The following is a 16009-nucleotide window of genomic DNA, read 5'->3' as shown; positions in this document are numbered from 1 at the left end:
CGGGTGCTGCCTGATCGTGATCCTGAGGATGAAACACGGCCTTGCCTTCATCCCGCAGGCCCCAAGCAGGAGATGGTGTACGACTTCTGGCGCATGGTGTGGCAGGAGCACTGTTCCAGCATCGTGATGATAACCAAGCTGGTGGAGGTGGGCCGGGTAAGGACCGCGTCCCATCCTGCTCCCTCCGGACTCCAGCTCTGCCTCCTCCACGGAGCCAAAACCCCATCCCATGGTCTCCTTGCAGGTGAAATGCTCCAAATACTGGCCGGATGACTCGGAGATGTACGGGGACATCAAGATCACGCTGGTGAAGTCAGAGACGTTGGCTGAGTACGCCGTCCGCACCTTTGCTCTCGAGAGGGTATGGACCTGCTCCTGCCCTCACAGGGGAGAACCGACCACCTCGGCCCTATACCCAGCACTAGATTGGCATTTACCAATACCCAATTTATTACCCTAATGTGGGGCTTTCACCCTTGATTCATACTGGGGGTACCGGTAGCTTCTTCCCTTTGTGTTTTCCTCTCTTCTGTGACCTGCACTGGGGTGAGCGCCTCAGCCCTGCTTTGGTTTGGGTTGTGTTTGATTTCCATGGAGCATCGTGTAAATGTGACAGAGGTAAAGGATGCTTTTATCCTCCAGGCTGGAGCACAGGTTATGTGCCCATTAGTCTCCAGTGTGGTACCTGGGGATGGTACTGGTGGAATTTACCCCTTAATCTACAGGAATGTGAAATGAGTCTTGTTATAGGGCAAGTAGCAAAGGTGCTGTTGAAATGGACCTGAGTGAGACCTGTGGCAGCCTCCTCTTCCTCTTTGGCTGGTTTTTAACCCTCTTACAGCCAAAGAGGAGGGAGCTGTGATGCTGCTGAAGTGGCCCTGGTGCATCTGGGCTGGCAAAGTCATGGATTCACAAGCACATTCCATGCTGTGGGGGGGATTTCCCTCACTCCATCTCACCCTTCCCTTGCAGCGGGGCTACTCGGCCCGGCACGAGGTGAAGCAGTTCCACTTCACATCATGGCCTGAGCACGGTGTCCCCTACCACGCCACGGGGCTGCTGGCCTTCATCCGCAGGGTGAAGGCATCCACGCCACCTGACGCGGGCCCCATCGTCATCCACTGCAGGTACCCGTGGGGCAGAGCCAGCTGTGGGGGTCTGGGATAGGGTTTGGGGGGTATGGATGGCCCTGGTCAGGCTGTGTCTTAGGTGGGTGCTCAGCGTCTGGCTCTGAATGATGCTAAAATCAGCAGGGTTCAGAAGCTGCCCAGAGAAGCTGTGGCTGCCCCATCCCTGGCAGTGCTCAAGGCCAGGTTGGATGGGACATGGAGCAAGCTGCTCCAGTGGAAGGTGTCCCTGCCCATGGCAGGGGTTGGAGCTGGATGATGTTAAGGTCCCTTTAACCCAAACCAGTCTGTTAAATGTATAAATGGGGTTATAGCAAGGGAAAGCTGGGCACTGGGTTGGATGCCCCTCTTAACTGCTGACACAGGACTGGTGCTGGTGGTCAGGATGCTGGGTGTGGATAACCCAGCAGGATACAGTGGAGCTGTGAGGACACCAGTGGCCCAGCTGAGCAGCAGCAGTGGCTTTCTGTGCCCTGAGCAGGCAGGGGTTAATGGTTCTTCCTCTGCTGGGCAAACAAGGAGGAGCTGATGAGTAGGAGGGTATTTTATATTTCTTTTATTTGAGTCCTCCTTGTCAACTGCCTCATCAGTATTCATTCACCAGCCACAGCGCGTGTGATGAGTGCCCCTAGCCTGTAATCACTGATAATCACCACGAGTGATTCATCAGGCCCAGGAATTAGGATTTCATTGGAAAAGACTTTGTAGGAAAGGAGCAGGGGGAGCAGTTCTGTTCCCAACGTGGCACCGGTGAGTCGCAGCATCCATAGGTCTTTGTCTGCGAGTCCAACCATGCTGGGATTTGGGGTAGCTTTGCTGCTCTGGGCATCCTGCTGGGCTCAGGTGGGAATATTGAGGCCCACTCAGTGTCAGGGTACTCTCAGGGCTTGGAGCTGAGCATCCCTCTCAGCCCTCTTGGGATGGGATCCCGGAGGACTGTTGGCACTTGGATGGTTTAGTGGGAAAACCCGTGTTTTTTGCTGTCTTAAGGTAAAAATGAAGCTTAGACATGGGTGCAAAGCCTGACCATCACACACACAGTGGTGAGCTTGGGTGAGGGGTTTAAGGCAGAGCTGGGCTGTGGTTAGGGATGGGTGTGAGGTCCTGGCAGCCCTGGCCAGACCCACACAGACCTTGCTCCGTGCCCACTGGTGTCTCCAGCTGCGTGTGGATGCTGTGCGGATGGGAATGTGTTTGCTGTGTTTTCCTCCTCCATCCGCAGTGCTGGCACAGGGAGAACTGGCTGCTACATCGTCCTGGATGTGATGTTGGACATGGCCGAGTGCGAGGGTGTTGTGGACATCTACAACTGCGTGAAGACCCTGTGCTCACGGAGGATCAACATGATACAGACGGAGGTGAGTGGGTGTGATGGATGACCATGGGGCTGGTGTCACCCCACCAGTTGCAGGGTCTCAGTCCTCTCTCTTCTCCCCCCCCCCCCCAAAAAGGAGCAGTACATCTTCATTCACGATGCCATCCTAGAAGCCTGCTTGTGCGGGGAGACCAGCATCCCTGCCAGCGAGTTCAAACCCACCTACAAGGAGATGGTGAGGATAGAGCCTCAGAGCAACTCCTCACAGCTACGGGAGGAGTTTCAGGTGAGCAGCCCCAGAACCTCTTCACTGCCCCATTGCTCCTCACCCTCCCGGTGCCCACCACCACCAGGACAAGCAGTGGGCAGGGTGCAGACAGGGGCAGAGCTCAGGGACCGTGTGTACCCGCAGACCCTCAACTCAGTGACTCCCCACCTGGACGTGGAGGAGTGCAGCATCGCCCTCCTGCCCCGCAACCGGGAGAGGAACCGCAGCATGGACGTCCTGCCGCCCGACCGATGCCTTCCCTTCCTCATCTCCGTGGATGGAGACAGCAACAACTACATCAACGCGGCCTTAACTGATGTGAGTGTGCTGCGGGGAGGGAAGGGGCTGGGTGGGGTTGGTCTGGGCAGCTTTTCACTGCAAAACCTCATTTACTGCCTCGTTTTGCGCTGTGTGGGCCCACGTTGTGGGGTCCTTCTCCCCTTCTTTTATGTAGCAGCGTTTTGCTTGCCTTGAAAGAGCTTTTCACCTGCTCTTGCAAGCTGCAAACAAAGGGGCTTCAGTTGTTTTGCGGTGAAAATGGAGCACAGGAGGGAGAGGAAGCTCTGGAAGGGGTTGGTAGCATTGAGTCCCATGTGCTGCCAGCACCCTGCCGCGCATCCTCCTGCCCATCCTCCTGGTGCAATTAGGAGGCTCTGAACTGTTCCCAAAGCCCTGGTGCATCCCCCTGGTGCACTAGAAAGGACACCCGTGATGGCAAAGCAATTTCCTACCTGCTGACAACCACAAAGCAGAGCAGAGAGGATGCTGCAGGCTCTGAGCCCTTTTATCACCAAAGCCGCTTGCCTCTCCTTGAAATGAGCTGGGTGCTTTGTACAGGCAGCGCTGAGCCCCACTGCACCTTCCCTGGTCCCAGCTGAGCCCTGGCACCAGTTCTTCACCCCATTTATCACACTGCATCTTTGTGCAGAGCTCGTCTCCCTGGTACCTGCTCTGGCAGCAAAAAGCAGTTTGTGAAGCCTGAGGAGCAGCACATGCTTTGGCTGCCATGGGATGGGAGCTTTGTTTTCAGCTTGCTTGGTGGTTGCTCATCCATTTTGGCTGTCAACCTCACTGCCCCTCCCTCAATCTCTGCTGCAGGGTCAGAGAATAATACTGGTTTTTATAGGCAGAAAAAGCCCCTTGGAAGGAGTTTTCACTGTGGGGGTAAACCCTTCCCTCTTTGGGGGGAAAAAGCACTGAAAAGGCCCATTTTCTTGCAGTGCCTCAATGCTTTGCTCTGTCTGTCAGATGGGTCTGTGCTGCCCAGCATCAGGCCTGGTCAGCACCTGATGAACCCCCCCTCAGCCCCTGCTCTCATTCCCTTCCTCATCCAGGAGCTGCATGAGGAGGTTCTGCAGCAGCCGGAGTGCTCCCTGTTAGGAGGGAGCTGTGATTCACAGGCACAGACATTTACTGCTCTCTTCCTGTACCTGAAGAGGCTCGAGCTGAAGTGTGTTAATGCAAAAGCCTGATTGATTCAGTGTTGAGCTCGCCTGTGGGCTCTGCATCCTTCGGCAAGCCGGTGTCAGGATGACCAAGGGGACAAATCCTGTTCAAAGCATGAAGAAGTGCAGTAATTTATTACTGCTGGAGGTGGAACTGGATGATCTTCAGGGTCCCTCCAACCCCAAACATTCCATTATATTCTATGATACTGATTTATTTCACCCTCCTTCCTTCTTGCAGTCTCCGGGGGCCTTTGGTTTGAGGGTTTCCTTTTCTTCCTCCAAAATACATCGAGCCAAGGGCAGTGGTTGTGTCTCTGCTGCTGTCAGTGCCTGGCAGCACTGGGGCACGGTGGGTGGGGGGTGATGCCATGGATGATGCTTTAATCCATGGGTGCAGAGCTCGGTGCTGGGGCCATCCGACAGCCACCACTTCTGCTTGTTCTTGGCTCTATGGTGATGTCTCTGCACAAATAACTAGGAAAGAGAGCAGAAAGCTCTCATCCTGACCGAGGGCAGGCATCGCTCTGACCTGTTCTTATAGCATCCCCCCAGCACCAGCGCTTGGAAGGGACCAAGGCTGTGCCAGGGAGGCCAGTTCTGCTCATATGGTAGCATTGGTGCCATGAGCATGATGGTGCTCCTCATCCCTCTTTGCAGAGCTACACCAAGAGCGCTGCCTTCATCGTCACCCTGCACCCTCTGCAGAACACCACCACCGACTTCTGGCGGCTGGTGTACGACTACGGCTGCACCTCCATCGTCATGCTCAACCAGCTCAACCAGTCCAACTCCGCCTGGGTGAGTGAGGGCTGGCCTTGTCCTGCTCCGTCCCCATCGCCTCTGCAGTGCTGCAGCCCCTGCTTTGCTCCTTCCCCTCTGCAAGGGGACGTGGGGCTGGCTGCAGCATCCAGGATTTACCCCTTGGAAGCACATGGCGAAGGATGCGCTCAGCAGCAAACCAGCCGGCTTTCGTTGCACTGGCGTTCTGTTGGAGCTGCTTTATTGTACCAGGATCGTTGTGGATGCCCCAGGGAGACACAAAGTTAACAACAAGTATAACCTTGTCGTTGTAAAGAACTAGGTTTTATCCTCTTTTCTTTACAAAGGGGAAATGGAGGCACAAGGGATTTCCAGCTTTTATCTTCCAAGGGCGCTGGTGGCTTGTGAATGCTGCTGTATAAACCAGCCTGCTGCAAAGCGGGTGTCCCATGGGATTTAGGGGTGCTGGGGTCTGCCAAACTGAAGGGGAGGTGTTCATTGTCACCTAGGGGAGAGGGGACAGGAGCAGGGGAGCGGGGGGCCATGCTTAACCTTGCTTTGCTCTCCGGGTGCCCTGCTTCCCAGGGGGATGCCTGGAGTGCTCTTGCTGCCACCAGAGCTGATATAGAAGCCCGTTACAGGTCTGTAATGTTAATTCAATGAGGAAACTTACCGGATTTCTACATAAAATCAGCATTATAGACTCTTAATGGATGTCTGAAGACTTCATTAGCTGCCTTATTTTATGGGTTGAGATCACATATTCGATGTAAATGACCCAAACCAGCAGTTGTGCCACTTGTCGCAGGGATGCGGATGGATGCAGCACCAGTGCTGACTGGTGTGTAAATACAATAAATACGCTGTTACTTATTTAGAGATATATATATAAGTACTGGATATGTGCAGAGCTGTCCCCATCCAGCACCTCCTGTCTGCAGCCCAAGCATCAGCTCTCAGCTGACCCCACAGCAAGATTGATTTGATTTCTCTCTCCCAATCTCTTCTTTCATCCCATGGCCTAGATATGCCCTTCAGCCTCGCAGGAGCTGCTGCTGCTCTTGTGCCATCCTCCCTCAGGTCCCTGATGTGGCCATTGTCCCCTGCCACCATCCAATGGGAACTCTGCCATTTTTCATCATTATTCAGCCCTGCCTCGCTCCTTGGCCATCTATTCCTTAGGGATGTCTCTGTTACAATATTTAGCTGGATCTGAAATGTTTACCAGTGTAGGAGCAACAGGTAATAAATCAACCTTTGCAGCAGGCAGCTCCGAAAGGTGACTTGGAGGGTATATCCCTCACTTGAGCCCCGTGTTGCCGAAGGAAGTTTTAATATCCAAATTATGGTTGTGAGTCCAGAAGGCTTTGAGATCTTGGAGATTTATAGCCCCTATTAACAACCAATTATTTCTCAAAGCCATTTGCTGTGCAGTTAGGCCCAAGCCGTTAGGTGACCCGAGATGCTAAATGCCCTGTTAAAGGGAGGTGACAAACATCATATATTCCGTGTCGATGCTGGTTTCTCAGCTGTCACAGTGTGAAAACAATCTCATCCGTGACCCTTGGACCGAGCCATCCATCAGTGCCATGGTGGTCACATAGAATGGGAGCAGGATTTGCTCCTCAGCCCGTTCTTGGGGTTGATGGGATGTCGTGGCCATGGGGTGAGGGGGGCTGTTATCCCACATTGTTGTTGCTGATGATGGAAAAGCAGCTTTTAAAGCCAGGGGGGTTTGAGAGCAGACTTGGAGCAACCAAACCCTGCTCCATCATTGTGCAGGGATCAGGCCCGTGCTTACTGGTGCTGAGGCAGGGCCCATCCTGCATCCTCCTGGACCAGCAAAGTCCATCTGCAGGAGCACCAGATGTTGTGTTTGTGTAGTGGGGAAAGGGCTGTATGGGTGATGGGAGTGGCCTTGGCCTTTCAGCTTTGATCCCTCAATAAGCAGAGGGATCCTCTGCCCATCAGTGTCTGTGAGCCCTGTGGAGGGTCCAGCATTCCATTTTGGGGCCACCCCTTGTACCAGCAGCCCCTCTTGGTGTCCAGCACCAGCTACTCCAGTTCACTTAATGGTGCCTGTGATCCACGATGTCCTTTCCTTGGCGATGTTCAAGGCGAGGTTGAAGAGCCTTGGGGACCATGGCCTAGTGTGAGGTGTCCCTGCCCATGGCAGGGGCTTGGAACTCAATGACCTTAGGGTCCTTTCCAACCCAAACCAGTCTATGATTCCCTGTGTCCCAGTACATGTTCCTGGTCATGGTGAGCTTTGCTTCTCTCCCCAGCCTTGTTTGCAGTACTGGCCGGAGCCGGGACTGCAGCAGTACGGCCCAATGGAGGTGGAATACGTCTCTGGAGCAGCGGATGAGGACATCGTGTCCCGTCTCTTCCGAGTCCAGAACATCACACGGGTGAGGCTGGCTCCATGGGTTGGGGGGGGCCTCATGTGTGTCTGTGTATGCCCAGGTGGCCCCTTCACTGGGGCTTTAAATCTCAGCCTAAAGGCTGAGGACAATTCCCCAGTGGAGGTCATTGGCCAGATGGGAATTAGGGAGCTTGGAAGGGATCTGGGGTCGTAGGAGATAAATCCTGATTGCTTGGGCCCTCAACACCGAGCTCCTGGTTCACTGCTGGGAGCACATGGCATTGCTGGGTGTCAGCACAGAACCCGTCAGCAAGTGCTTTGCTCTCAGGTGGCCGGGTATCCTCCGTGTTCGGTTAAAATGCAGTGTGATTGAAATCTCTGGATCTAAGGAGAGATTTCCTCAGGGAGCAGATCGCTGGCAAACGCATGGAGCTGCTCCTTGCCAAGCCTTGGCTGGAGGGGAACCAAGGAGCTGGGGGTGTCGCAAGTCCTCCAGAGCCAGACAGAGCTTTCAGCTGAGCTGCAGAACGGATCCCAAAGCTTCCCTTCTGGGGCTATCAGAGGCGTTTGCTCCTGGTTTAACTCCACTTCTGCCATCTTCCCCCTTTGTCCTCCTGGCTTCCAGCTGGAAGCACAGACTCAAGCCCAGGTTGGTCAGCCCATCCTGGCTGTACCAGAGCCCCCAAAAGGGTCAGAAGAGCCCCTGTGTGTTTGGGGTGTGCTGGTTGGAGCGGGTACCAAATGCCCCCAGTACCCACTCCCCAGGCTGGGGCTCCCTGAGGAGCCTCAGGAGTACCTGGTGCTGCTGGTTGGAGATGCTGGTGCTCACCCCATGCATCAGGCATCTGGAAGTGAGTGGATGGAGCATTCCAAGAGCTGAAGATCCCCATCAGTTTCCCCTTTCTCCTCCAATGTGTGCTCCCAATGTGTACCACCAAGCCCCAGGATGCAGCTGGAGTGTGTGACCCATGGTTTCATCCCATCAGGTACTCTTGATGCTGCGAGTACTTCTTCATCCCTGGCAGTGCTCAAGGCCAGGTTGGACACAGGGGCTTGGAGCAAGCTGCTTCAGTGGAACGGGTCCCTGCCCATGGCAGGGGTTGGAGCTGGAGGAGCTTTAGGATCACTTCCAACACAAACCAGTTTGGGATGCTGTGATTCTGAGCAAATACATCTGCCTGCTAAGTCCTGGCCTGGTTTAGCTTTGTGGATGTAATCCTCCTCCTGGAGCCTGCTAACCAGATTAGGTTTCAACCCTAACCAGATTACCAGGGTATTAAGGCGTTCTTCCACCGCTCCCCTCCTCTGTGGGTGGCAGCTTCTCATCAGCCTCCTGGTTTACAGCAAACACAACAAAAACACATCCCCTGGGACCTTCTGCGTGTGAGACAAGGATGTGATGGAGAAGCCTCAGGGAGGCTCAGGGGGCTGGTGACAGGTTTTGGGAGATAGAATCAGCCTGAGATGCTGTGAGTTTCCCCTCAGTTTAAGAAGGACAGGGACCTGGTGGAGAGAGTCCAGCGCAGGGCAACTGAGATGATGAAGGGAGTGGAGCATCTCCCTTATGAGGAAAGACTGAGGGAGCTGGGTCTCTATAGTTTGGAGAAGAGGAGACTGAGGGGTGACCTTATTAGTGTATATAAATATATAAAGGGGGAGTGTCCCGAGGATGGAGCCAGGCTCTTCTCAGTGGCAAACAATGACAGGACAAGGGGCAATGGGTACAAACTGGAACACAAGAGGTTCCACTTAAACCTGAGAAGAAACTTCTTCTCAGTGAGGGTGACGGAACACTGGACCAGGCTGCCCAGGGAGGTTGTGGAGTCTCCTTCTCTGGAGACATTCAAAACCCGCCTGGACACGTTCCTGTGTAACCTGATCCAGGTGTTCCTGCTCCGGCAGGGGGATTGGACTGGATGATCTTTTGAGGTCCCTTCCAATCTCTAACATACAGTGATACTGTGTGAGTTGGGATAAACCATGTCAGTGGAGCTTCCCCTGGGCGGGTTGGGGTGATGGAACCAGTGTGAGCAGTGCAGGAGATGCTGAACTGCTCCTCTTAAGGTACCAGGAAAGGGTTTTTTGTCTTTTCCTTTACTATTCATGTGTGGCAACCCCCTCTTGCTTCCATCAACCCTCCACTGGTGACCAGTGAGGGCAGCCCATGGGTTCAAGCTGATGGGGTTTGCTTTTCTAGTTGCAGGAGGGGCACCTGATGGTCCGGCACTTCCAGTACCTGCGGTGGTCGGCGTATCGAGACACCCCGGACTCCAAGAAGTCCTTCCTGCACCTCCTGGCCCAAGTGGAGAGGTGGCAGAAGGAAAGCGGCGATGGCAGGACTGTGGTGCACTGCCTGTGAGTGTCAGCTGGAAGGGAGCAGGGTCTGGTGCTGGGGGAGATGCCACCAGTGTATGTGTCCATAGTTCTGCATGGAGAGCCTCTGAACAGCTCTCACCAGCGGGACTTTGTCCCCAGATGTGGCTGCTCACAGTGTGAGTTCTGGATGAAGCATCTCATGCTCACTGTGTCAGGTGTGGTCCATGAGGTGGATGCTCACATGAAGACCCATGTGTGCTCTCCTCAGATGGGACCTGGCACGTTCACAGATGGGGAGAGGCAGCAGACGAGCCTTTAATCAGTATTACACCCTCATCTGTCTTCATTAACTGAAGGAGAGTTTGAGAACATGCTTTATAAAACACTGGCATCCCGTTCTCCCTTCCTCTCCCCATTCTGCTTTTGCTGCCAGGGATCAGAAGTGGTGCTGTGGGATGGTTTCAGCCTAGGAAGGAGGGATGGAAAGTAGGATGCCTCCTCCAGCCAGCGCTACCCAACAGGTCATCAGCTCAGAGACACCCTGCAGATGGGAAGAGGGTGGTGAGGGACACAGTGGACTTGGTCCATGGCAGGGTTGACAACTGAGCCCAGAAGTCCAAGATCCAGCCCTGATGGTCCAAAAAGGTGTTTTCATGCTCTGTTGTGGCTCTTGTGAGGGCCAGAGGGCAGGATCACAGCTCCTGCCACCACTTGGGTCTGGTTCAGTTCGCCCTGTTTGGCAGGACTGTGGGGTATGAGCCCCTGCACCAGGACATCTTGTGGGGTGCAAGGATGGATGGAGGAAGGGGGGATTGTGGGAGCACCAAGATGCACTTGTGCCATCTTTTCACCACTGATGTGTGTGCTTCTCTCACCAGGAATGGAGGTGGCCGGAGCGGCACCTTCTGTGCCTCCACCATGATCCTGGAGATGCTCAAGTGTCACAACATGGCAGATGTTTTCTATGCTGCAAAGACCCTCCGCAACTACAAGCCAAATATGGTAGAGACCTTGGTAAGTGCCAGACACCAGCAGTGTCCCTGCATCCCTCCAGCAAACACCTTCTCCATCCCAAACCCTGATGAGCATCATGGGCATCCTCATGCAGAGGGTGTCTCAGTGAGCATGCCATGGGCTGGGGTGGGCAAGGAGGTGAGGCAGCTCTTGACAGCAGCTTTGGGCTTGTCTTCATCTCGCCGTGCCCACATGCCCTTGGCATCAGCACTGGGCTTGTTGGAAACCATTCCCAGGAGGAATAAGGCAGGTTCCCATTAATTCATGAGGTGTAATTGTAGTTCATCAGAGGGTTTGTGCGCTGGGAGCAGCTCCGAGGTGGAGTCAGGCAAATTCCTGCTGGAAGTGTAAAAGGGAGCTGCATTTTGAGTGGAATTCATTGGAAAACTGCTGGGAGCAGCGATGGAGCCACGTTTTGTGATGATGAGGCTGGAGGTGGCAGCGGGTCAGGGCGAAAAGCCCATGTCCTATTTCAGGCTCTTGATAACAGGATGGGAGATGGACATCACGTGGAGGGGTCCAGGTGCCTTGTGATGTTTTAAAAGCAAGTCAGCTGGAAATGTTTACCCTGTTTGGATTATAAAATCCCGAAGTTGCAAAATGAAATGGGTTTGAGGAGGAGATACGATTTGCATTAGGAATTAAAGTGGAGGAGAAGGTGAGGGAGGGGAGAGGGGGCCAGGGGGAGGGATGCAGATAATGGAAAGCTGATGTGACAAGCATGAAGCCACCGGACCCATTGGGCTAAATTGCAAGGGTATTAAAAGAGAAAAGGCAGCATTTCACATCAGGACACCAACATCCTCCATCCTCACATGAACCTGGACCAGCTATTCTGGGAATCTCAATCCACCAGTCCCTGGGAGGCCGGATCCTCACCTGGTGTAAAGCGCTCCAGCCCAGTGCAAAGCTGCTGTTTCATGCTGTCCCATGCATCTTCCCCTTCTGTTTGCCCGTGGGGTTTCTTTCTGTAAGATGATGAATGGAAACAGTCCCTGTTCTTAACCCAGAAAGCATTATGTGCTTTTCATCTAAGCCCTTGCAGCCTCCTCCCTTTGAAGCCCTTCTCCCCCATTGCCCATTCCCACCTGGGGTCCCTGAGCAGCCACCCCTCCCCATCAGGGATAACAGGATTGGTGCTCAAGCTGTGGTCCCCATGCTGCTGCTGAGGGTGCTGGGGGATGAGCTTTCCCCTTTCCCTCCCTGCTGTCGCACCAGGAATGCTCCCACCTGATAGCCCAGCACTTGCAGCAGCATCAGAAACCTGATTGATTTAGGTTGGTTTTTCCCCGCTCTGGTTAATTTTGCTTGTTGGATGCTCGAAGGAGCAATGTCTCATGGGGATGGGCAACGTTGGAGTTCCTCTGGAGCACTGTGAATTGTATGAGGGCAGGAGTACAGGAGAACAGGTCCCATAAAGGAGAACAAGGATGGATGAGGCTGCCTTGGCAAGCCCCATTTCAGTGATTCCTGCTATAAAACCAGGACCCAGCCATGCAGGACTTTGTGTAGCTGGGGAGACAGGGGAGGACCAAAGGGTGGGAAGATGCTGACACTGGCCATAGGTGGCTTGGCAAAGGGAAGGATGAGAATGTGAGCCCAATCCTTCCGCAGGCTCTAGGAGGACCTTCCCCATTCACACCCTTTGGCTCCAGCCTGGCCATTATGGGTGGGTCAGATTTGACCTGAGCACCAAAGTGCTTGGAAAGTTTGGATTTTGGGAAGTGAAAGCTCCTGGGACTTCCCTTCACCCCCCACGCAGAGCAACCGCCCAAACAACCAAATCCTTGCTGGGGATGCAGAATGGCTCTTTGTTATCTGCAGTGAGAGAGGCTGTGATGGGGAATTACCGGGGCAGGGCAGCTCCAGTAATCCCACACACAGACTGTGGGTGAGGGAACATTTGGCACATGGAATACCTTTGGATCTAGGGGATGGATCATCCTCCTCCCACAGCAATGGGTGGTGGTTGTCAGAAGTGGAGTTTTGTCAGGCTGTTGGAATCCGAGCCTGGTTTGGGTTGGAAGGGACCTTAAAGGTCACCCATTTCCAACCCCCTGACACGGGCAGGGACCCCTTCCACTGGAGCAGCTTGCTCCAAGCCCCTGTGTCCAACCTGGCCTTGAGCACTGCCAGGGATGGGGCAGCCACAGTTTCTCTGGGCACCCTGTGCCAGCGCCTCAGCACCCTCACAGGGAAGAGCTTCTGCTTTATCTCCAACCTAAACTTCCCCTGTTTCAGTTTGAACCCATCACCCCTTGTCCTATCCTGATGCAGAGCCCCTCTCCAGCATCCTTGTAGCCCCCTTCAGACACTGGAAGCTGCTCTGAGGTCTCCACGCAGCTTCTCTTCTCCAGGCTCAACAGGCCCAGTGTTCTCAGCCTGGCTCCATACAGGAGCTGCTCCAGTCCATGCTCATCCTCGTGGCCTCCTCTGGCCTTGCTCCAACAGCTCCATGTCCTGATGCTGAGGACACCAGAACTGCACACAGTGCTGCACATGGGGTCTCAGGGAGAGCAGAGCAGAGGATAGGGATACCTTTGGGAAATGGCTTACTTGGGATCATACCGTTCTCTCTTCTCCCTCCCAACAGGAGCAGTATCATTTCTGCTACGACATAGCACTGGAATATCTGGAGTCCCTGGAGACCAGATAGCACCTCGCCAGGAGAGGGGCGGCAAGGGCTTGCGCAGGGGTCGTGCCACGGCGCGGTTCACGCTCGGACGTTGCGTTAGAGCTGAAGGTGAAGAGGAAACAGCAAAGGACCCAGCGAGAACCCAGCAGATGAAGGACAGCGAAAGGACGCGGGGACGTGTCGGCTGCTCCCATCTTCATCCTCCGCTCCCCGTCTTTCCTTCCCACCCTGAATGGCCGCGGATTGGATGCTACAACTCATCCTGTCCCTGCATCGCTTTGAATCACAGTCGTGGGGTTGGTGTGTGCAGGATGCGGCCCTGTGGCGCTGCCTGGGCATCTCCAAAGCAGCTGGAGAGGAGGGCAGGAGGAGCTGAGGCCGTTTCCCAGCAGGAAGGATGGAATATTAGAGAAGAGATGTTGCTGTTTTGAGTTGTGCGTGGAATTGAAGCTGCTCTTCCGAGGAGTCCAGATGGTCGCTGGCAGGTTTTGCCCTTGGTGGGGACATGCTCTGAGCTGGAGCAAAGACCCTGAGAGGAGCCCGTTTCTGCCTGTTCTCACCAGGAGTTTGATCTTCACGGTGTTTAGTTCTGTGAGTTGTCACCCTTTGTGTACCCAGCCCTGGACAGAGCTGGGATGAGGGATGGGAGGTGGGGGTCAGGGTGTGCAAAGTCTCCCTTGCAGGGACCGACCCAGACCACTCCTGGTGCCTTTGCAAAGCTTTTCAAACGATGGTTCTCTGCATCTCCAAACCATCTTCTCCACCTGTAGCAATTGATTCCTCCTGGGCTGACACAAAGGTACCAGCCCTTGGGTCCCGTCTTTAACCCTTCCCTTGTGAATCACTGCATAGGATGCATCTTCGGTGCCTGGAAATGAAGCCCTCAGAATGTGGGTCCGTCCTGGATGCTACCCTCAGGCAGGCGTCTGTCGATGCTGCTTGGCTTTTCTTGGTTGTTCTGGGGCTGGTGAAGTGGGATGGTTGCTTTTGGTGATGCTGTTGTCATAGGGTGAGTGGTGCTGAAGCCTTGAGCTTGGTAATTGAAGGTGCCTGATACTTCTTTGGCTTCATCGTGCTGCAGGCAGGTGTGAGATGTCACCTTTTCTGTCTGATACTGTGATAATTACAAGGGTTTCTGCTTAGCCTGGTTGTAATAAAGCTGTGGTCAGGGTTTTCTCTCCCTGCAATTGGCCTCAAGAAGGTATTACTACAAGGATGCAGGTCTGGGGTCTTGAGGAGAGGGGAGGAACTGATGGGAGGCTGCTTCTGTCTCGAGGGCCAGGGAGAGCCTTTCACTTTGGGGTCACCTGAGGGGGGAATGGAGCAGAACAGATGAGAAACTGTTCACTGTATGCTGAAGGTTGCAGGTGGGCAGCCCCATCCTTCATTCTCCGCATCCTTCGTTCTCCGCATCCTTCATCATCCCCATCCTGCATTCCCCCCATCCTCGATGTTTCCTCATCCTCCAGCCCCATCTCCCCAGGGCAGGGGAAGCTTTGCCATCCTGCCTGCCTGGCACCTGGGGATCCTTCTCCCTGGGGAATTACATTCGGATCCATTCCATGACTGAGAGATGTGGAATCTGTCTTTGGACCGAACCGCAGGCTGCAGAGCCTTGGATGAGCAAACCCAAGAGCAGTTTCCATCCATGTTCCCAGGCTGGAGGAGAGCAACAGGGTAAGTCTCTGTCCTCTCTCCACCTTAGGGGATGTCCCACCCGCTGCCCTGCAGACACCCAGGGGTGGTGATGGGGATTTCAACAGCAGTGGGGAGTTTGGTCCAGGCTCTTGGATTTATTGCTGAATAATTCACATGGCCTGACAATAACTTATTCCAAGGGCTATACAACGTCATTCCCCTTCTTTCCATCCCTGCTGTCTAACCTTGCCATGTGCCCATGCTGTCTCCTGACCAAATAGTCTTTTGACCCCACCAGAGCCTGCAGAATGGTCCCATTACACCAGGACCTGGTAACACTGGTACTCGCATCACAAGCCTTCACTTGGAATAAATGAGTGCTGTTTTCCCAATTGCCACCTCTCTGTGGCTGGGTCTGTGCTGTCCTAGGGTGCTGCCTGGTGGGTGCAGAGAGGTCCCAGAGTGCAGAAATTGTTTGGTTTTGTATAAAAATGGATGGGTTGAGCCTCCGAAATTCCTGGGGATGGGATAATGTTGGCACTGTTCAGCCCCGGAGCCTGGAGAGGAGCTGCAGGGATGCTCATGCTTCATCCCAGAGCATGGGCTACCTGCATCCTTCACAGGGATGGAGCATCCTGCAGTCCTTCACAGGTTAACTGTTGCCAGCACGAGGGCAAATTGAAACCCCATTTAGTCCTAAAGAGGCAACAGAGACTGGAGGAGTTGTATATATGTGTTAAAAGGGAGATGATTATTTTTGTTTTAATGCTTTTTAAATCTCCTTGCTGGATGTCTCTGGGTTTTTAGGGCATCTCTTCCAAAAGGCAGCCTTTGAAATCCAAGTGCTATACAAACCACCGTGTTCTCCAACTCCTACTGAGCTGCTCATCTGACAATGAGGCAAGGACGTCCTGTACATAGAAATATATATATAGAAATATATATATAAACCTATAAATACTGTTCTTAAGATGGGTGATGGTTATCGGTATTACAGATTGGAGTGGTGCTTTTTTTAATAATAAAATAAACCATAAAAAAAAGGAAAACATTAAAACACAGGAAAAAAAACAACCCAACAACAGAAACCCAGCAAATTGAAGCAATTTTTGTCTATATGCAGC

At 53.7% G+C, this 16009-nt stretch overlaps 1 protein-coding gene across 4 annotated transcripts in view; it reads left to right on the top strand.

Moving 5' to 3' along the window:
* Positions 1–14625, top strand: part of PTPRU (protein tyrosine phosphatase receptor type U) — a 56028-nt gene extending 41403 nt beyond the window's left edge. For all 4 annotated transcript variants that reach the window (XM_061360644.1, XM_061360643.1, XM_061360642.1 and 1 more), the window contains 11 exons: positions 59–156; positions 245–361; positions 973–1127; positions 2350–2485; positions 2579–2728; positions 2855–3028; positions 4816–4956; positions 7203–7328; positions 9480–9637; positions 10477–10612; positions 13206–14625. In XM_061360644.1, the coding sequence (XP_061216628.1) occupies positions 59–156; positions 245–361; positions 973–1127; positions 2350–2485; positions 2579–2728; positions 2855–3028; positions 4816–4956; positions 7203–7328; positions 9480–9637; positions 10477–10612; positions 13206–13268 (1454 nt within the window). In that variant the 3' untranslated portion in view covers positions 13269–14625. The remainder of the gene's footprint in view (positions 1–58; positions 157–244; positions 362–972; positions 1128–2349; positions 2486–2578; positions 2729–2854; positions 3029–4815; positions 4957–7202; positions 7329–9479; positions 9638–10476; positions 10613–13205) is intronic.
* The last annotated feature ends 1384 nt before the right edge of the window (positions 14626–16009 follow it).

Source organism: Neopsephotus bourkii, unplaced genomic scaffold, assembly GCF_033783945.1.
Source record: "Neopsephotus bourkii isolate Nb327-2 ecotype Australia unplaced genomic scaffold, CSIRO-AGI_Nbou_v1 NB_1036, whole genome shotgun sequence".
Taxonomy (NCBI): Eukaryota; Metazoa; Chordata; class Aves; order Psittaciformes; family Psittacidae; genus Neopsephotus; species Neopsephotus bourkii.
This window is presented reverse-complemented; position numbering and strand designations above follow the sequence as displayed.